Source organism: Heptranchias perlo, chromosome 5, assembly GCF_035084215.1.
Source record: "Heptranchias perlo isolate sHepPer1 chromosome 5, sHepPer1.hap1, whole genome shotgun sequence".
Lineage (NCBI taxonomy): Eukaryota > Metazoa > Chordata > Chondrichthyes > Hexanchiformes > Hexanchidae > Heptranchias > Heptranchias perlo.
Genome location: NC_090329.1, coordinates 52,336,055 through 52,357,521, shown reverse-complemented (window position 1 = coordinate 52,357,521; position 21,467 = coordinate 52,336,055). Strand labels below are relative to the sequence as shown.

Genomic DNA, 21,467 nt, shown 5'->3' with positions numbered 1-21,467 from the left:
AGAGTATATCATAAAACAACATGGTAAACAACTTATCAGAAACTGTGGAAGCTAAAGAAAAATATTCGATCTATTCAACTTTCTGCTACTTTTGCATCTTGAGAAATTGGTAAACTGCAAATGCTCAGACTGTACATTCTGAATTCAGTTAATAGTGTCACAGCTCAGAGCAAAAATGTCAGGTTCAAGCTGAAGTTTTTAGAAGAAACTGAGGCCTTCGAGTTAAATCTTTAATAAAGGCACAAGAGGCAATTCAGTTGATAAAATGGTGGATAATAGCATTTCGAGTTTCTGGGGAAAGAGTAATAGAGCGTCACCTAGTGGTCTATATGGTGACAGCAGTCAGTTGACAGGAAAATTCAGTGGGAAATGCGGATGTAGGAATTTACAATGGGAAAAGTGACCAAAAAACTTGGCATCAACTAAAGTTTATAGACATATGTGCAAACATAAGATTTATATTATATGTGAATCTATTATCTGAATTATATTTGTATAATTGGAAACCTATATGTTATTTCTAGGCACTGGAGACAGTTAACTGTCGACTTCATGAACTTTATCCTGGCAGTGAGGAGTTGTTTGATATAGTTCTAATGACGAATAACCATGCCCAAGTAGGAGTGAGGCTGATAAACAGCATCAATCACTATGGTACGTATACAATGACTTGCCTTTTTTTTATCAGCATTAACAATTAGAGAAAAGAGCCTCGGCCTGTTGTTCAGCCTTTCCTGGTAAGTATATGCTCTCAGTTCTGGTATCATCCTAGCAAATTTTTTTGCACCCTTTCCAACGCTTCTATATCCTTTCTATAATATGGAGACCAGATCTATGCACAGTACGCTAAGTGTGGTCTAACCAAGATTCTATACAAGTTTAACATAACTTCTCTGCTTTTCAATTCTGTCCCTTTAGAAATGAACCCCAGTGCTTGGTTTAAAAACAGAAAATGCCAGAGAAGCTCAGCAGGTCAGGCATTACAACCTTCGGGACTCAACATTGATTTTAGTAACCACTGCTCCCATTATTTTTTGTGGCACTGCAGCTGCTGGTTAATGGTTCTGCTGTTGCCATTTACAGCTCCTCTAGACCCACCTTTTTGTTTCTTAACTTGACCCATTACCACCCTCCTTGCCTTGCACCATCATCCCTTTTGTCATTTAATCACTCTTGCCCTCTACCCTATCACAGACCTTCCCTTTTGTTCTTTCTTTCCCTCCTTTCCCTGCCTCTGTACTTGCTTCAAAACTTTTAACTCTTTTAGCATCTTCCAGTTCTGATGAAAGGTCTTTGACCTGAAACGTTAACTCCGTTTCTCTCTCCACAGATGCTGCCTGACTTGCTGAGCTTCTCCAGCATTTTCTGTTTTTATTTTAGATTTGCAGCATCCACAGTATTTTGCTTTTGACCCAGTGCTTGATTTGCCTTTTTTATGGCCTTATTAAACTGAGTTGCTACTTTTAGTGATTTGTGTATCTGTACTCCTAGATTCGGCTGGGTGGCTCGTTTCTCAGCCGGCGCAGACACGATGGGCCGAATGGCCTCCTGCGCTGTAAATTTTCTATTTTTTATGATCCCTCTGCTCCTCTATCCCATTTAGATTCTTATTATCCAAGCAGTATGTGGCCTCCTTATTCTTTCTACCAAAATGCACCACCTCATATTTATCTACATTGAAATTCAATAGAAGAGAGAGGAAGGGAGAGGACTAGGAGGGGGAAAAGAGAGGGGAACGAGCAAAACAGAGAGGAGAGGATGAGATGACAGTCTGCCGTTCCTCTTAGGGGAGTGGCAGAGTGCGAATGTTGCCTTAATATGGTTCTTTCATTAAGCGGGAGGGGGGCTTCCAGTGGGTGATTTTGCCTCAGTGATAGGTTCTTATATGTGAATGTAGTCTATGCTTGTGGCGGGGCGGGGTGTGCGGTTTGGGCAGTAATTGTTACATGAGCGGAGGGGAAAATTATGCTTTTGAATCTGCTGGTGAGGGGGGACGGTTATGGGAGAGGAGGTAATTTGGCATCAGCGGGTGGAGGGCGGGGGGAGTAACTCGAGCAGCTGACTTTTGCTTCAACTGAGGGGGCCATTGTGGTGTGAACTTTTTTTTGTTTGCGGGTGGTTTTTGCGACTTTTTCTCCTGATTGCAGCAAGAGACAGTTGTTAATCCTTTGTTGCTGCTTGCTTTCCTCTTGTGGTCACCTGGGAGGTGCATATTCTTTCCTCGTTCAGAATACTGCTTGGTGTGGTTCATTTACTTATGAGTTTTTAATTTTTCCACAATTTTTAATTGCCTGTTCTGTCAGGATAGGAGGGTTTGCAGTGTCATTTTTCTGAAAGACTCGTTCAAATGGGGTCAGATGCGGGTGCCTTTTATCATGTTTTTTGGCAAAGTTTTCTGTTTTATGGTGCTTTGTACTCTTTTTGCGGTGCCTTTTTAAATAAAATTATGCCTCTTGCTTGGTTCCAAAATTGGGTTAATTATTTTTGCTATAGGCAGCACTGTCATGAAATGTTATATCACGTAATATTATGTTCACAGCACCACCTAGAGATGCAATACTTTTGGAATGTTGCGAACACGCCCCATTTTTAATATAAAATAGATTACATGCCCACAAGCTATATTGACACGGAGAACTGTTAATTAGGCTGTAGCAATTATGTTACAATTGTAGAGTTGTGCTGTTTCAGCTTGGCTCAGTTGGTAACACCGTTGCACCTCTGAGTCAGCAGATTATGGGTTCTAGCCCCATTACAACATTTGAGCACGAATGCTAGGCTTGCACTCCAAGGAGATCTGCATCATCAGAGCTGGCATCCTTCAGATGAGATGTTTATCAGGCTCCAACTGCCTGTTCTAATAGGTTAAGCAGATGTTAAACATCCTATGGTTGTATTAGAGGAAGGAGAACAGGGCCAACAATCTTTCCCCAACTAATGCTATCAAAACTGCTATTCATCTCATTGCTGCTTGTGGGATCTGGCGTTTATGTTGGCAGTGTAACAGTGACCATGCTACCATGATGGGAAACAGAATGTACTATAGGAATATGTTTCCATGGGCCAAATTACCCTCCTGCCTCTTTCTCCACTGCTCTTACTTATTAAAGGCAAAAGCAGCATATAATCATAGGGTACGAAGCACAACAGCTGGTGAACCTAGAGAAGAAACCTTTAACAGCATTTGAGGATGCTATGATTGATATATTCGTAGAGAAATTTGGGGTCTTTGGAGTTGAAGGAGTACATAGAACTCACTCTGTAACATATTCAGAAGTTCTATAATTTCCACAATATGTCACATGAAAGTGTTCACTCAGTAATTGTACACAAATGCACAATAGAGGTTGCAATAACATTGCTGTACCAAATGGCTAAATGTGCCCATGTTTTCTTCATAGTGAAAAATTTCATTTGCCTTTTAAAATAACCAGAGGAACCACAGACATCATAGCATCAACAGGCCACATCTATACTTCCACCAAGCAGCAGCACAGATACAGATGCTGTGGGATATATATCTTTGGTGATGGTGAGAAGGAATCACGGGATGATTCACAAAGTAATGTGATAATTAGCTACCAGGGGGGACCAGCTATTGCAGGGCAGAGATATCCCATGCTGAATATCCTTCCAGAGTTGTATGAGTATGCATAACTTAGATGGCCTACTTTGAAACTGAGAATGAAAAGTAACTGGAATGTATGAAGCAGTCCTTTAGCACCTTGCACATTGCTGTAGGAGGTGATCTGGATAAGGTGATACACTCAAACACCTAGATATGTACTGTCAGCCCCCGTATGAGTGATCTCATGGAGGAGTATTGTCTAGACTGCAATCTGCCATTGAGGTTGTGAACACACAGATGCTGTCTTCAGTGGGGACTGGAGTTATGCAGGACATGGCATAGTGGGAGCATGTTTCTTGAATGCTCCCACTGCTACATGGGAGCTTTGGGATCCAAAATCCAAGAATCTATCTTCACAGGCTTCAACTCTCTTGCAGAGAGAAGCAGGCAACCATCAGTGATTCACAAACCTTCTAGATGCTCAGTCTTTACAATGAATGAGCCTTGTAAGGAGATGTTGTCCGGCAGTGGCATGAGTACAGTAGCACACCAAGACCCAATTAGAACTCGTGTCAGTAACAATTCTGTGCCATCACCTATCCCTGCACAAGTGGTCGTAGGTGCTTCTGAAAGCAATGAACCCAAATTGGTTCCAGCAATGGATGATCCTGGAACTGTTGTAAATGTATCAGGGCTCATCATAAATACCAGTAGTGGGTTTTCTGCATCCCATGAAGTATGCTACCCATCACTGCTACTCCTTCAATCAAGGAAACATAACACCACAAGAAGTAACAAGTTCATGTGCACAAAGGATAAAAATCACCCATTAAGCACACAGAACATGTACTAAAATACAATGAAATTAATTCTGTTTCACTATATTTTGAGTTTGTTTTATTGTGCAGAAAAGTTCAAAGTGCAAAATTAAACATAAAATATGAATCTCTGCAAGAAGCCTAATAATAGCTGTGGGCACATTCTTAGAGTTTATAATTCAAGTTTAAATTAGTGAGAATTTAGAAATGCATAGATTCATCAAGGACAGCCAGCATGGATTTGTTAAAGCATAGTCAGATTTGACAAATTTGGTTCATAAATGATTGATAAAATGCTGTAAATGTAGTGTATATGGATTTTTAGAAGGTGCTTGATAGGGTGTGTCACAAGACAAATGAATTCAGACATGTAGTATAAAAGGAAATGCAGCAGCATGGATAGAATGTTGATTAACAGACTGAAAACAAAAAGAATTAGTGCAAGTGGGTGTTGTGTTGTACCCTAGAGGTAAATGTTGGGTCCGCTTTTGTTGTCGGTACATATAGATGATTTGAACTTGGGCATAGGAGCACAATCTTGAGATATGGTGATAACACAAAAGTAGGCAAACAGTCAGGAGGACTGTAAAAGACTTCAAGAAGACATACATTAGCAGAAGGAAAGGGAGCAATGGGAACATATACTTGATGATGTAATAATTCTGACAGGTGCAGATGGAGAGAGAGTCCTAGGAGTAAAGTACATAGCTCTAGCTTTTTTCTCTCTTCAAAAATAAAGAAAAGACTGGGGGGCTGACCTAACAGAGGTCATTAAAATTATGAAGGGATTTGATAGGGTAGATGTAGAGAAGAGGTTCCACTTGTCGAGAGTCCAAAACGAGAGGACGCAAATATAAAATATTCACGAATAAATCCAATCAGGAATTCAGGAGAAACTTCTTTACCCAGTGAGTAGTTAGAATATGGAATTTGCTCCCACAAGGAGTAGTTGAGGCGAATACCATAGATGCATTTAAGTGGCCGCTAGATAAGTACATGAGGGAAAAAGGAATAGAAAGATATGTTGATAGGCTTAGATGAAGTAGGGGGGAGGAGGCTTATGTGGAGCATAAACAATGGAATAGACCTGTTAGGCCAAATGGCCTATTTCTGTGCTGTTAATTCTATGTAACTCTATTGGGTAAATTTTAACTCACAAGAACAGGCGGGTGGGCAGTGAAAATACTCCGTTTTCAGAGCGGGACCGTGTCCCGGCTCCAACGCGCCCACTTCCAGGTTTGACCCAGACTTAAAGCCAGCGGGACGATATCTAAAGGGTCAATTTAGGTACTTAAATCACTTAATGCGATTAACTTTTTGTGCATTGAGTTACACAAGCTATTTTAACTTCTCCTGAATGTGTCTCCCGTGGTTTCTGAAACATGCCATGGAAACGGAGGCGAGTTGCAGCTGACCCTCATTTGGACCTTTAAACCAGTGATTGACACGTGAAGAAAAGGTGAGTTTTTGCAGCAGGGCAACCAGTTCTTTCTGACAAACCTTTGGCTGGGAGTTCTTTATGTTTAGACTGAGATTTCTTTGTTCACACTCAGAATTCTTGTGTTCAGACATATCTACTTACATTTTGGAACGCCTCAAACTGAAAACATCAGGATGGGGGGCACAATGGATTTATTCAACAGTACATCTGAGGAGGAGGTACATCATCATCCGCAGCAGGCACGGCGTGCAGTTCTGGGAGCTGCAGGTGCACACAACAGAGGTGCGCCACAAGGACCTGCAGAAGAGCAGAGAGGGGACCAACGGAGGGGCCGATGTAACAGAAGACAGTACCCATGTGAGAGGGTCTGCAGGCAGAGGCTGAGCTTCCTGGACCTCTCTGAGGAGCAGTGCCTACACAGGCTGAGATTGAGTCACAGACATCTGCACACTCCTTCATGCAGAGCTACTCCCGGCTGGGCCTGGTGGCCATGCATTGCCCGTTGCACTCAAAGAAACCACTGCCCTCAATTTCTTCGCCTCTGGATCCTTCCAGGGCGCTACCGGTGACATCTCCAGGGTCTCTCAGTTGTCTCCACATAAGTGTATACGACAGGTCATGGATAGCTTGTTTCCAGGGCATCTGACTACGTCAACTTTCCCTGCGACGACATCAGCCAGACTGAGAGGGCAGTGGGTTTGAACACTCCGGCTGGCTTCCCACTGGTGCTAGGGCACAATCGATTGCATACACGCAGCAATCCGAGGACCTGCACATGAGCCAGGACTGTTCATCAACCATAAGCAATATCACTCCATCAATGCACAACTGGTTTGCGACAACCAGAAGAGATTTCTGCAGGTGTGTGCCAAATTCCCTAACAGCTGCCATGATTCCTTCATTTTACGTGAGTCCAATGCCCAGCCCTTTTCCATGCACAAGACAGACTTCAGGGCTGGCTCCTTGGAGACAAGGGATACACCCTACAGACGTGGTTCATGACACCTGTGAGAGCCGACTTATGAGGCACAGCAGCGGTACAACAACAGTCACATCACCACCAGGTCTGCCTTTGAACAAGGCAAAGAAATGCTGATGATCTGCCTCAGGTGCCTGGATAGTTCTTGGGGAGCCCTTTTGTACTCACCAGCGAGGGTGTGCAGAATAATAGTCATGTGTTGCATCCTGCACAACATAGCGCAGCAGAGAGGGTTACAGGTGGAGGAGCTCGAATGTGCTCATGAAGTTTCCTCATCTGCATCAAGTCTTGACATTCATGATGAAGCACATGAAAGGGCAGTTTCACAAAAGGGACTCAAGAATGGACAAGATGTGGCAACAATTATAATATTTAATGTGCATGGAAGAAAAAGCAAATATAAATGAAAAACATGTCATTGCATCAGACACCCTTGTACATACCCTTGGTGATGACAAAACCTTAGCCTCCATCTTCCTAGCGCTTCTACGTGGTGCACCCCTGTGGCTTCAGCAGAGGTAATGGCAGGTTGCTTAGGTCCCTGCCCTGACTGATGAGATGCTCTCAGCCTATGCCCTCTGGGTTTTGGACCCATGAGGACGCCACCAAGGACTGCTCCACCTACACCTGTGCAGGGACAGTCTGTTTAGTCCTGTTAGAATTTTATATGTTTCGATGAAATCACCTCTCATTTTTCTAAACTCTAATGAATATAGGCCTAGACGACCCAATCTCCCCTCATACGTCAATCCTGCCATCCCAGGAATCAGTCTGGTCAACCTACGTTGCACTCCCTCCATGGCAAGGACATCCTTCCTCAGATAAGGAGACTAAAACTGCACACAATACTCCACATGTGGTCTCATCAAGGCCCTGTATAACTGCAGTAAGACATCCCTGCTCCTGTACTCAAATCCTGTTGCAGGGAAGGCCAACATACCATTTACATTCCTCACTGCTTGCTGCATGTGAATGCTCGCTTTCAGCGACTGGTGTACAAGGACACCCAGGTCTTGTTGCACCTCCCCTTTTCCCAATCTATCACCATTTAGATAATAATCTGCCATTCTGTTTTTACATCCAAAGTGGAAAACCTCACATTTATCCACGTTATACTGCATCTGCCATGTTCTTGCCCACTCACCCAACTTGTCTAAATCACATTGAAGCCTCTTTGCATCCTCCTCACAGCTCACATTCCACCCCAGCTTTATGTCGTCTGCAAACTTGGAAATGTTACATTTAGTTCCCTCATCCAAATCATTGATATATATTGTGAATAGCAAGGGCCCAAGCATTGATCCCTGCGATACACCAATAGTCACTGCCTGCCACCCGGAAAAAGACCCGTTTATTCCTACTCTCTGTTTCCTGTCTGTCAACCAGTTCTCAATCCATGCCAGTATATTCCCCCCAATCCCATGTGCTTTAATTTTGCACACGAACCTCTTATGTGGGACCTTAGCAAAATCCTTCTGAAAATCCAAGTACACCACATCCACCGGTTCTCCCCTATCTATTCTACTGGTTACATCCTCAAAAAACTCCAGTAGATTTGTTAAGCATGATTTCCCTTTTATAAACCCATGCTGACTTTGTCCGATCCCGTTAATGCCTTCTAGGTGTTCTGTTATCACATCTTTTATAATAGACTCTAGCATTTTCCCCACTACTGATGTTAGGCTAACTGGTCTGTAATTCCCTGTTTTTTCTCTCCCTCTTTCTTTAAATAGTGGGGTTACATTTGCCACTCTCCAATCTGTAGGAACTGTTCCAGAGTCTATAGAATTTTGAAAGATGATCACCAATGCATCCACTATTTCCAGGGCCACTTCCTTTGGTACTCTGGGATGTAGATTATCAGGCCCTGGGGATTTGTCAGCCTTTAGCCCCATTAATTTCCCTAGCACAATTTTTTTTACGAATACTGGTTTCCTTCAGTTCCTCCCTCTCACTAGACCCTTGGTTCCCTAACATTTCTGGCAGGTTTTTTGTCGTCTCCTTTGTGAAGACAGAACCAAAGTATGTGTTTAATTGTTCTGCCATTTCTTTGTTCCCCATTATAATTTCCCCCATTTCTGACTGTAAGGGACCTACATTTGTCTTCACTAATCTTTTTCTCTTGACATATTTATAGAAGCTTTTACAGTCAGTTTTTATGTTCCCTGCTAATTTACTTTCATCATCTATTTTTCCCCTCTTAATCAATCTCTTTGTCCTCCTTTGCTGAATTCTGAACTGCTCCCATTCCTCAGTCTTGCTGCTTTTTCTGGCAATTTTATATGTCTCCTCTTTGGATCTAATACTATCCCTAATTTCTTTTGTAAGCCACGGTTGAGCCACCTTTCCTGTTTTAGTTTTGTGCCAGGAATGTATAATTGTTGTAATTCCTGCACACGTTCTTTAAATATTAGCCATTGCCTATCTACCATCATCCCTTTTAGTAAAGTTCCCCAATCTATCATAGCCAACTCGCACCTCATACTTTCATAATTTCCTTTATTTAGATTCAGGACCCTAGTTTCGGATTCAACTACTTCACTCCCCATCTTAATGAGGAATTCTATCATGTTATGGTTGCTCTTCCCTAAGGGACCCCGCACAACAAGATTGTTAATTAATCCTTTTTCATTGCACAATACCCAGTCTAGGATTGCCTGTTCTCTAGTTGGTTCCTCAACGTATTGGTCTTGAAAACCATCACGTACACACTCCAGGAATTCCTCCCCCACTGTATTATTGCTAATTTGGTTTGACCAATCTATATGTAGATTAAAGTCACCCATGATTATAATTGTACCATTCTTGCATGCGTCTCTAATTTCCTGTTTAATGCCCTCCCCTACATCTCCACTACTGTTTGGGGGCCTATAGACAACCCCCAACAGTGTTTTCTGCCCCTTGGTGTTTCTTAGCTCCATCCATACAGATTCCACATCATGATTTTCCAAGCCAATATCCTTCCTCACTATTGCATTAATTTCCTCCTTTACTAACAACGCTACCCCACCTCCTTTCCCTTTTTGCCTGTCCTTCCTAAATATTGAATACCCCTGGATGTTCAGTTCCCATCCTTGGTCACCCTGCAGCCATGTCTCCGTAATTGCAACTATATCATAACCGTTAATATCAATCTGCACTGTTAATTCATCTACCTTACTGCGAATGCTCCACGCATTAAAGTTCAATGCCTTTAGACTTGTCTTTTTAAGATTGCTAGTCATCTTAGTTTTATTTTGCACTGTGGCCCTATTTGTTTATCGCCCTTGTTTTCTCTGCCTTCCACTATTGCTTCTTCCCTTTCTGTCTTTTGTTTGTATCCTTGTTTCCCCCTCCTCTGTCTCCCTGCTCAGGTTCCCATTCCCCTGACATTCTAGTTTAAACCTTCCCCAACAGCACTAGTAAACACCCCTGGGAGGACATTGGTCCCCGTCCTGCTCGGGTGTAACCCATCCCACTTGTACAGGTCCCACCTTCCCCAGAACCAGTCCCAATGTCCCAGGAATCTAAATCCCTCCCTCCTACAACATTCCTGCAGCCACGCATTCGTCTGGTCTATTCTCCTGTTCCTATACTCACTAGCACGTGGCACTGGTAGTAATCCTGAGATCACTACCTTTAAGGTCCTGCTTTTTAATTTATCTCCTAACTCCTTCAATTCACCTTGCAGGACCTCATCCCTCTTTTTACCTATGTCGTTGGTACTGATATGGACCACGACTACTGGCTGTTCACCCTCCCCCCTCCAGAATGCCCTGCAGCCGCTCTGTGACATCCTTGACCCTAACATACCATCCTGGAGTCACGTTTGCGGCCACAGAAACGCCTATCTGTTCCCCTTAGAATTGAATCCCCTATCAATATATCCCTGCCACTCTTATTCCTCCCCTCCTGTGCAGCAGAGCCACCCGTGGTGCCACGAACTTGGCTCTTGCTGCTTTCCCCTGATAAGCCATCTCCCCCAACAGTATCCAAAGCGCAATATCTGTTTGAGAGGGAGATGGCCCCAGGGGACTCCTGCTCTACCTGCCTAGTCCTTTTACTCTGCCCGGCGGTCACCCATTTCCTTTCTTCCTGTGTAATCTTTACCTCACTGAACGTGCTATCCATGATAATCTCAGCATCGCGGATGCTCCACAGTGAATCCACCCGCAGATCCAGCTCCGAAATACGGTTAGTCAGCAACTGCAGCTGGACACACTTCCCGTACACATGATCACCAGGGACACCTGTAGCGTCCATGACTTCCCACCTAGCGCAGGAGGAGCATATCATGGGTGCGAGCTCAGCTGCCATGACTTGCCTTAGATTTACACTGCGTTCACCTCTCGGACTCTCTTCCCGCTCTCGGGACTCTCCCAACCATAGGTGGCCTGCTAGGGCTCCCGCTGGGCATTGAACATGACTGATAGCTTGCAGAGAGCCCACGCAGAGCAGGTCAAGCTGCAAGGAGAGGGAGGAGGAGGCGCAGGGCACTGAGCAGGAGGCCGTATCCAATGAGGGCCTTCAGGGACCAATTCTTTTACCTCAACCTGAGTGAAGATCAGTGCATCTGACAGCTGCGGTTCACGAAAGAGGTCGTGACTGAGCGGGGCAAGGACAGCATTGCCTGTGGCTGTGAAGGTAACCCTGGTGTTGAACTTTTACGGCTCTGGATCCTTTCAGGCCACTGTTGGTGATATGTGCAACATCTCGCAGTTTGCAGTGCACTGCTGCATAAGGGAGGTCACTGAGGCACTTTATGAGCTGTGCAACAGATTCATAATGTTCCAGCTTGACAGAGAGAAGCAGAATGAGTGAGCACAAGGCTTCCCCATGGTGCAGGGTGCCATTGACTGCACGCATATTGCCATGTGTGCTCCACATGTCAACTCGGTCTTCTTCATGAACTCCCTCAATGTGCAGTTGGTGTGCGACCACACACAGCGTATCTTGCAGATCAGTGCCCACTACCCTGGCAGCAGTCATGACTCCTTCATTATATGGCAGTCCAACATCCCACCTATCTTTCAACCGGCTTGGCAAGCCAAAGGCTGGCTACTGGGCGACAAGGGCTACCCCCTCGAGAGGTGGCTCATGACTCCGGTCAGGAACGCGTGCACAGGTGCAGAGCAGGCCTACAACAAGAGCCAAGCGGCCACACGGAACATCATCAAGCACACCATAGGCATCCTCAAGCAACGCATCTGCTGCCTGCACCATTCTGGAGGAGCCCAGCAGTTCTGTGTTGAGCGGGTGTCAAGATTCGTCGTTGAATGCTGCATGCTGCACAACCTCTCCCTTATGAGGGAACAGCCCTTGCCACCGCCTATCCAGCAAGACCCTGAGGCAGAGGAAGAGGCGGAGGAGGAGGAGACGGACGAGGAAGTGGAGGATGAGTTAAGGAGGCAACAAGGTTCACAGGCCCTGTCTGCTTGGCTCTCACCTTATTCATGAGCGATATCAGTAACCTCACTGACACCTCCCAAGTCGCCAACATGACCATCAAATCATCGTCCTTATGATTACACATTGCTTCCTCCCTCAGCTCATTGCATAAATGAAAACCATCACCAACTGCGACTTCAAACACAAATTTATAAACTTACACATGAAATCATGTATACAACATTACACTATACCCTGTGCATTTCCTTAGTGCCTTTCGTTCGTGTGACTTTACCTTTCCTAGTGCTCCTATGAGGTGCAACCCCAGTGGCTGGAGCATTGGTGGAGGAAGGCTGCTGATCTTCAATTGAGGAGATGTGCAGGTGGAGGATGACTTCGAGCAGCTCTGGGATGGGAGGGCCGGGCTTCAGACTGCACCATGTCGGCATAGGCTGCAGACAGTACGTAGCAAGCCCAACAAGAGAGGGGTTAGTTCTGGATTTAGTTCTAGGAAATGAGGCTGGGCTGGAGGAAGGAATATCAGTGGGAGAGTATTTTAGTGGTAGTGATCATAATTCAGTTAGTTTTAGCATAGTTATGGAAAAGGACAAAGATAGAACAGGAGTTCAAGTTCTCAATTGGGGAAAGGCCAATTTTACCAAGCTAAGAAGTGATTTAGCAAAAGTGGACTGGAAACAGCTATTTGAAGGTAAATCAGTGTCAGAGCAGTGGGAGGCATTCAAGGGGAAGATTCAAGGGGTTCACAGTAAACATGTTCTCACAAAGAAAAAGGGTGGGGCTGCCAAATCTAGAGCCCCCTGGATGTCAAGGAGCATACAGGGTAAGATAAGGCAAAAAAAGAAAGGAAAGCTTATGTCAGACACCGAGAACTCAATATGACAGAAAGCCTAGAGGAGTCTAAAAAGTGCCGGGGTGAAATTAAAAAGGAAATTAGGAAAGCAAAGAGAGGGTGTGAAAAAGTACTGGCAAGTAAAATCAGGGAAAACCCAAAGATGTTTTATAAATATATTAAAAGCAAGAGGATAACTAAGGAAAGAGTTGGGCCTATTAGAGACCAAAAAGGTAACCTATGTGTGGAGGCGGAAGATGTTGGTCTGGTTCTTAATGAATACTTTGTGTCTGTCTTCACAAAAGAGGGGGTTGATGGAGACATTGTAGTTGAGGAGGAGTGTGACATTGGAAGGGATAAACTTAGTGAGAGAGGAAGTATTAAGGGGATTAGCATCTTTGAAAGTAGATAAATCACCAGGGCGGATTAAATGTATCCCAGGCTATTAAAAGAAGCAAGGAAGGAAATAGCAGAGGCTCTGACCACCATTTTCCAATCCTCACTGGATACAGGCGTGGTGCCGGAGGATTGGTGGACTGCTAACGTGACATTGTTTAAAAAGGGAGGGAGGGATAGACTGAGTAATTACAGGTCAGTCAGTCTAACCTTGGTGGCGGGCAAATTATTGGAATCAATTCTGAGGGACAGGATAAACCGTCACTTAGAAAGGCACAGAATAATCAAGGACAGTCAGCACGGATTTGTTAAGGGAAGGTCGTGCCAGACTAACTTGATTGAATTTTTTGAGGCGGTAACAAGGAGGGTAGATGAGCGTAGTGCATTTAATGTAGTCTACATGGATTTTAGCAAGGCTTTTGACAAGGTCCCACATGGCAGACTGGTCAGAAATGTACAAGCCCAAGGGATCCAAGGGAAAGTGGCAAGTTGGATCCAAAATTGGCTCAGTGGCAGGAAGCAAAGGGTAACGGTCGACGGGTGTTTTTGTGACTGGAAGGCTGTTTCCGGTGGGGTTCCGCAGTGCTCAGTACTAGGTCGCTTGCTTTTTGTGATATATATTAATGATTTGGACTTAAATGTAGGGAGCATGATTAAGAAGTTTGCAGATGATACAAAAATTGGCCGTGTGGTTGATAGTAAGGAGGAAAGCTGTAGACTGTAGGAAGATATCGATGGACTGGTCAGGTGGGCAGAAAAGTGGCAAATGGAATTCAGTCCGGAGAAGTGATGTAATACATTTGGGGAGGGCAACAGGCAAGGGAATACACAATAAATGGGAGGATACTGAAAGGTGTAGAGGAGGTGAGGGACCTTGGAGTGCATGTGCACAGATCCCTGAAGGTAGCAGGACACGTAGATAAAGTGGTTATGAAGGCATATGGAATATTTTCCTTTATTAGCCGAGGCATAGAATATAAGAGCAGGGAGGTTATGCTGCAACTGTATAAAACACTGGTTGGGCCACAGTTTGAGTACTGTGTACAGTTCTGGTCACCCCATTACAGGAAGGATGTAATTGCACTAGAGAGGGTACAGAGGAGATTTATGAGGATGTTGCCAGGACTGGAGAATTTTAGCTATGAGGAAAGATTGGATAGGCTGGGGTTGTTCTCTTTGGAACAGAGGAGGCTGAGGAGTGATTTAATTGAGGCGTACAAAATTATGAGGGGCCTAGATAGAGTGGATAGGAAGGACCTATTTCCCTTAGCAGAGAGGTCAATAACCAAGGGACATAGATTTAAAGTGATTGGTAGAAGGATTAGAGGGGAGCAGAGGAAATTTTTTTTCACCCACAGGGTGGTAAGGGTCTGAAACTCATTGCCTGAAAAGGTGGTAGAGGCAGAAACCTCAACTCATTTGAAAAGTACCTGGATGTGTACCTGAAGTGCCGTTACCTACAAGGCTATGGACGAAGTGCTGGAAAGTGGGATTAGGCTGGGTGGCTCATTTTCAGCTACGCGGACATGATGGGCCGAATGGCCTTCTGTGCCATAAATTTGCTATGATTCTATGTGCGTGGTGCAATGCTCCTGGCATTCACCTCCCATTGCTACCGCATCTGTTGTCTGGAGGGTCTCTTGCCACCCTGCGGGTACAGAATGGCCCTCCGTGCGTCCACCTCATCCACCAAGCCCTCCAGTGCCTCATCGGAGAACCTTGACGCGCGCTCTCTTGTAGGCCCAGCCATTCCACTTGTCCTCCTCCACCGATTGCATTGATTGTGCACTTTCCCTTTAAGAGGTGCAGGCTGCTTTTAAGTAGTGTTGACCACGCCCCATATCGGGCCCCCTGCTGGTGCGTGCAGCCACTCAACAGTGCAGGCAGCGCTGGCTGCACGCAGGAATCAGGTAAATGACCAGGCAGCACGAATCTCACGTGCTACCTACATCGCAACGACCGGGTGCGAGTTAATTGTGCACTGCGACCCCCACGCCCAGATTTGGTGGTTATCGAATTTAGCCCCTGATATATTGGCCTTGGAAGGAGGCAGCACAGATTCACCAGAATGTTACCAGGGTTCCAAGGGTTAGACTATGAGGAGAGATTACATAAACTAAGCTTGTATTCCCTGGTTTATAGAAGGTTAAGGAGTGATTTGATTGAGGTTTTTAGGATTTTGAAAGGAATTGATATGGCAGGTAGAATTTTTTTCTGTTGGTGGGGGTGGGGAGTGGGGGTGGGTCTAGGACAAGGGGACATAACCTTAAAATCAGAGCTAGGCCATTCAGGAGAGAACTAAGGAAACACTTCTTTTTGCAAAAGATGGTAGAAGTGTGGAATTCTCCCAAACAAGCAGTAGATGCCAGCTCAATTAATAATTGTAAATCTGAGATCGATAGACTTTGGCTAGCCAAGGGTAATAAGGGATAGGGAGCCAAGGTGGATGGATGGAATTTGGATACAGATCAGCCATTATCTCATTGAATGGTGGAATGGGTTCGAGGGGCTGAATGACCTATTCATGTTCCTATGTAACACCCTGAAAGTGCGAGCGCAGGTAGATGAAGCCTTAAAAAGATTAATCGTTTTGAGTTTTATAAATACAGGCATAAAGTACAAAACGTAATGATAAATTTTTACAAAACATTTCTTAGGTCACATTTAGAGTACTGTGCACTCCCTATCTCTATGAATTCATCCAGCCCTACAACCTTCCAAAGACTTGCCGTTCCTCTGACTCTAACCTCTTGTGCATTCCACTCCCTTTACCCCATCATTGACAGCCATGCCTTCAACCATCTAAGCCCTACACTCTGGAATTCCCTTCCTAAACTTCTCCACCTCCCTCGCCTCCTTAAAATCCATCTCTGTAACCACTCCTCCTAATGTCTTTCTTTGGCTCTGCAAGTATTTTTGCCTGATTATGCTTCTGGGAAGTGCCTTGGGATGGTTTTCTACATTAAAGTCACTATATAAGTGCAAGTTGTTATTGTTTTTGTATATGGTTTTTGTGTGCCCCATTATAGAAAGGACATTAAAGCCATAGATTGCATACAGTGTAGATTTACCAAGAAGGTGCCAGGAATGGGAAACTAAAGCTAAGAGAAGAGATTTGAGATACTGGGACTATTTCCACTGGAGCTGAGAAGTCTAAAAGCACATTTAAGAGTTTTTTAAAATTATGAAGTGTTCAGATAGAATGAATAGGGGAGTTGGTGAAGAGTGGTCATCAATTTAAAATTGCCATTAAAGAGTGAGGAGAGAGGTTAGGAGAATTTTGTTACGCTGGGTTTTTCGATCATGGAATGTTTTTCCTCCGGGTGCTTGAGGATGAGACAATTGTATTTTTTAAGGAAAAAATGGATAAATATTTGAAGCAGAGGAAGATATAATGTTATGGGGAGAGAATGGGGGTGTGGGTTAGTTTTAGATTGCTCTATCAAAGAGACACAGACACAATGGGCTAAATGGTCTGCTTCTGTGCTGTAAACATCTATGGTTTCATAGTTCTATTCCACATTATGTTGTAAGCTGCCTTTTACCTCTCTCCAAATGTAGCTGGGTGTCACCTTGAAAATCTTAGTGAAGACAAAGTATTAAACTTTAAGCCACGTCAGCATTAAATTCCTTAACTGTACAAGTCACAGCATTGATGTCAATGTTTAGTTTTGCAAAAAGACTAAATAACTGAATATGTGCAGTATATTTATGGCAGAAATATAGCAGTAATTGGAGAGGGAAAAATTGCACTTTGTTATCGTTTTGTGATAGATTTCATATCATACTGGAATGCAATAACATTAGTTTAGTTAATTTATCTTAACATTAATTAATTAAGTAAACAATCTAAAATGAAGATACAGTTTTAAATTGCTATTTTTATTTTTTTTTAGGTTTGTCAATTGAAAGATTTTGTATGACAGGTGGAACAAGTCCAATCAATTATCTAAAAGCATATAACACCAACTTGTACCTTTCATCGGATCCTGTAAAAGTTGCAAAAGCACTAAGTGAAGGTAAGGGTGAAAAAAACAATAAATTGCAGAAATAGAAGTTGTATCTGTATATCCTAAAGTTTCAATGTTAAGACATCCTGCAGCATGGATGTTAAGGAACTACAACCATCATAATTACCCCTTAGATATCAAAATGCTACATAGAATATGCATGCTAGGGTCTGGAGGTTTAATCAGAATAAACTGTTCAAAAAATCACAAGATAATTATGGATGAGGAAGGTCATTCATTCTTTCTTAATTCATCCATCCGGAGAAATTCTAACATCCTCCCATTGTGACATCCAATTATTTCTTAAATGATTCCAGGGTTTATGCCTCCGCTGCTCTATCGGAAGTCTATTTCTCATGTGTGTTACTCTGTGTGAAGAATTTCCTGATAACAGTTCTAAAATTATCTCTTACTAGCTTGAACCTGTCTTCTCTTGTTCGATTCCCATACTTTAATTTAAAGTTATATTCCAGGTTTTCAGTACCCCTAACAATCTTGTATACCCCTAAATAAGATCATCTTTCAGGCACCTCCTTTTTAGGCTGAAAGGCCCAGGCTTCTCCAGTCCTTCCTTATAACTCAGACCTATGACACAAGGGATCTGCCTCATGGTTCATCTCTGCATTGCCTACAGAGCTTGAATGTCTCTTTTGCTTCTTGCCAACCAGAACTGGTTCTGGTCAGACCGCAGGACTATAAAATGTGATTATTATCTCCTCTGACTTATATTCTACTATTTCGGCTATGTAGTTCAACATCCTATTGGCTTTGTTGATTGCTGCTCTGCATTGGTTGGAAATGTTTCATGTCAAGTCTACTAAGACTCTTGGGTCTCTTTTGACTTCATCCTTAGCTATTTCAGCATTGTGTATGGAGAATGAGTGTTGTCTATATTTCCTTCCTATCTGCAGTACTTTACACCATCTGCATTAAATTTTACCTACATAAGAAACAGGAGCAGGAATAGGCCATACGGCCCCTTGAGCCTGCTCCGCGATTCAATCAGATCATGACTGATCTTCGACCTCAACTCCACTTTCCCACCCAATCCCCATATCCCTTGATTCCCCTAGAGTCTAAAAATCTATCCATCTCAGCCTTGAATATATCCAATGACTCAGCATCCACAGCCCTCTAGGGTAGAGAATTCCAAAGATTCACAACCAAAGATTCATCTGCCATATTTTGCCCAATATTCTGTAATTTCTGAGTTGCTGACACTGATTCCACTGCCCCTTCTAATTTAATGTCATCTGTAAATTTGATCACTTTACATTGAATTTCTGAATCTAGGTCATTTATATATACATTTGAAATGGTGAGCCCTGAGGCATTGACCTCAGTAGTTTGTCCCCTCCACTCTAAAATAACTCCTGTTGTAATGTGTACAGGTTGTTTCCTACCTTTCAGTCAATTTCTTATTAATTGCAGCATTTGGCCTCAATCCCTAAAGCTTTGAGTATAATTAGTAGCCTTTCACTTGGAACTTTAACTTTAACAAGACTGAAAGCTAATAAATCCCCAGGGCCTGATAATCTGCATCCCAGAGTACTGAAAGAAGTAGCCATGGAAATAGTGGATGCATTAGGAGGGAGAGAAAACAGGGATCTACGGACTGGTTAACCTAACATCAATAGTAGGGAAAATGCTATAATCTATTATAAAGGATGTGATAACAGGACACTTAGAAAATATCAACGGGATTAGATAAAGTCAACATGGATTTATGAAAGGGAAATCGAGTTTGACAAAACTACTGGAATTTTTTGAGGGTGTAACTGGTAGAATAGATAAGGGAGAACCAGTGGATGTGGTTTATTTGGATTTTCAGAAAGCCTTTGATAAAGTCAGACATAAATTGAAGCACATGGGATTGGCATGGATTGAAAATTGGTTAACAGACAGGAAACAGAGTAGGAATAAATGGGTCTTTTTCGGGGTGGCAGACAGTGACAAGTGGGGGTACTGCAGGGATCAGTGCTTGGCCCCCAGCTATTCACAATATATATCAATGATTTGGATGAGGAAACCAAATGTAATATTTCCAAGTTTGCTGACAACACAAAACTAGGTGGGATCGTGAGTTGTGAGAAGGATGCAAAGAGGCTTCAAGGCGGTTTAGACAAGTTGAGTGAATGGGCAAATACATGGCAGTTGCAGTGTAACGTGGATAAATGTGAAGTTATCCACTTCAGAAGGAAAAACAGAAAGGCAGAGTATTATTTAAATGGTGATAGATTGGGAAATATTGATGTACAAAGGGACCTGGGTGTCCTTGTACACCAGTCACTGAAAGCAAACATGCAGGTGCAGCAAGCAGTTAGGAAGGCAAATGGTATGTTGGCCTTCATTGCAAGAGAATTTGAGTACAGGAGCAAGGATGTCTTACTACAGTTATACAGGGCCTTGGTGAGACCACACCTGGAGTATTGTGTGCAGTTTTAGTCTCCTTACCTAAGAAAGGATATACTTGCCATAGAGGGAGTGCAGCGAAGGTTCACCAGATTGATTCTTGGGATGGCTGGACTGTCGTATGAAGAGAGATTGGGTCGACTAGGCCTGTATTCACTAGAGTTTAGAAGAATGAGAGGGGATCTCATTGAAACATATAAAATTCTGACAGGGCTAGACAGACTGGATGCAGGGAGGATGTTTCCCCTGGCTGGGGTTCCAGAACGAGGAGTCACAGTCTCAGGATATGTGGTAGGACATTTAGGACTGAGATGAGGAGAAATTTCTTCACTCAGAGGGTGGTGAACCTGTGGAATTCTCTATCACAGAAGGCTGTGGAGGCCAAGTCACTAAATATATTTAAGAAGGAGCTAGATAGATTTCTAGACACAAAAGGCATCAAGGGGTATGGGGAGAGAGTGGGAATATGGTACTGAGATAGAGGATCAGCCTTGATCATATTGAATGACGGAGCAGGCTTGAGGGGCCGAATGGCCGACTCCTGCTCCTATTTTCTATGTTTCTATGTTTAACAAAGCCTTTTGGAAGTCAAGGTAAACCTTGTTTTAGGCCTGTCCACAGTCCATTTGTCTTGTTACTTACTTGAAGAAGTTGAGGAGGTTGGTCAGTCAGGATCTTCCCCTTCTGAATCCATGTGACTGCTGTTTACTAGTTTGTTATTACGCAGATGATCCTCATTGTCCAGATGATCCTTAATTCAATCCTGATAATCAATTCCATTATTTTACATGGATCGGAAATAAGACTAACGAGTCTGTAGTTACCTGTGTCTGTTTAGTCACCCTTTTTGAATACGGGCACTAATTAATTTAACCTGTTTATGAGGGATTCAGTGGACACTAGAAAGGTACTAGCAGATATACTGTAATTATTATCAATCCCTCAAATTTCCTTCTCAGCCTCTCTCAATACCCTGGGATGAATAGTATCTATCTCTGAGGATTTATTTGTTTTGAGCCCTTTAAACCTTTCTGTGATTTCATCTCATAACAAAGTCATTGCAGGTAATTTTGACTTTTGGGTAATAGTGTAAAATGGGCGATATCCATTATACATCTCTCCCTGAAAATCGGGATATTGCCTGTTTTGCCAAAGTCAAAATTACCCTAATTGATTTTACTTGGGATATCTTTGAGGAGGGCATATTGCTCGTCTTCCCTTCTGAATACATAGAATTTGTAGCACAGAAACAGGACATTCGGTCCAACTGGCCTTTGCAGTATATGTGCTCCATACGAGCCTCCTCCCACCCTACTTCATCTAACCCTATCTTCTATTACTTTCCCCCTCATGTACTTATCTAGCTTCCCCTTAAAGGCATCCATGCTATTCGCCACAACTACTACTTGTGGTAGCAAGTTCCACATTCTAACCACTCTCTGGGTAAAGAAGTTTCTCCTGAATTCTTTATTAGTGACTATATTATATTTATGACTCTTAGTTTTGGACTCCCTTCAAGTGGAAACATCTTCTCTACACCTACCTCAACAAACCCCATCATAATTTTAAAGACCTCCAATAGGTCACCCCTCAGCCTTCTCTTTTCTGGGGAAAAGAGTCCAGCCC

General features: G+C 43.3%; 1 protein-coding gene across 1 annotated transcript in view; it reads left to right on the top strand.

Annotated features, from left to right (window-relative positions):
- The window catches only part of LOC137321377 (cytosolic 5'-nucleotidase 1A-like), a 94,988-nt gene that overhangs the window by 3,516 nt on the left and 70,005 nt on the right, over positions 1-21,467 (top strand). The window contains exons 3-4 of the mRNA XM_067983763.1: positions 525-654; positions 17,316-17,438. Coding sequence (XP_067839864.1) covers positions 525-654; positions 17,316-17,438 — 253 coding nt within the window. The remainder of the gene's footprint in view (positions 1-524; positions 655-17,315; positions 17,439-21,467) is intronic.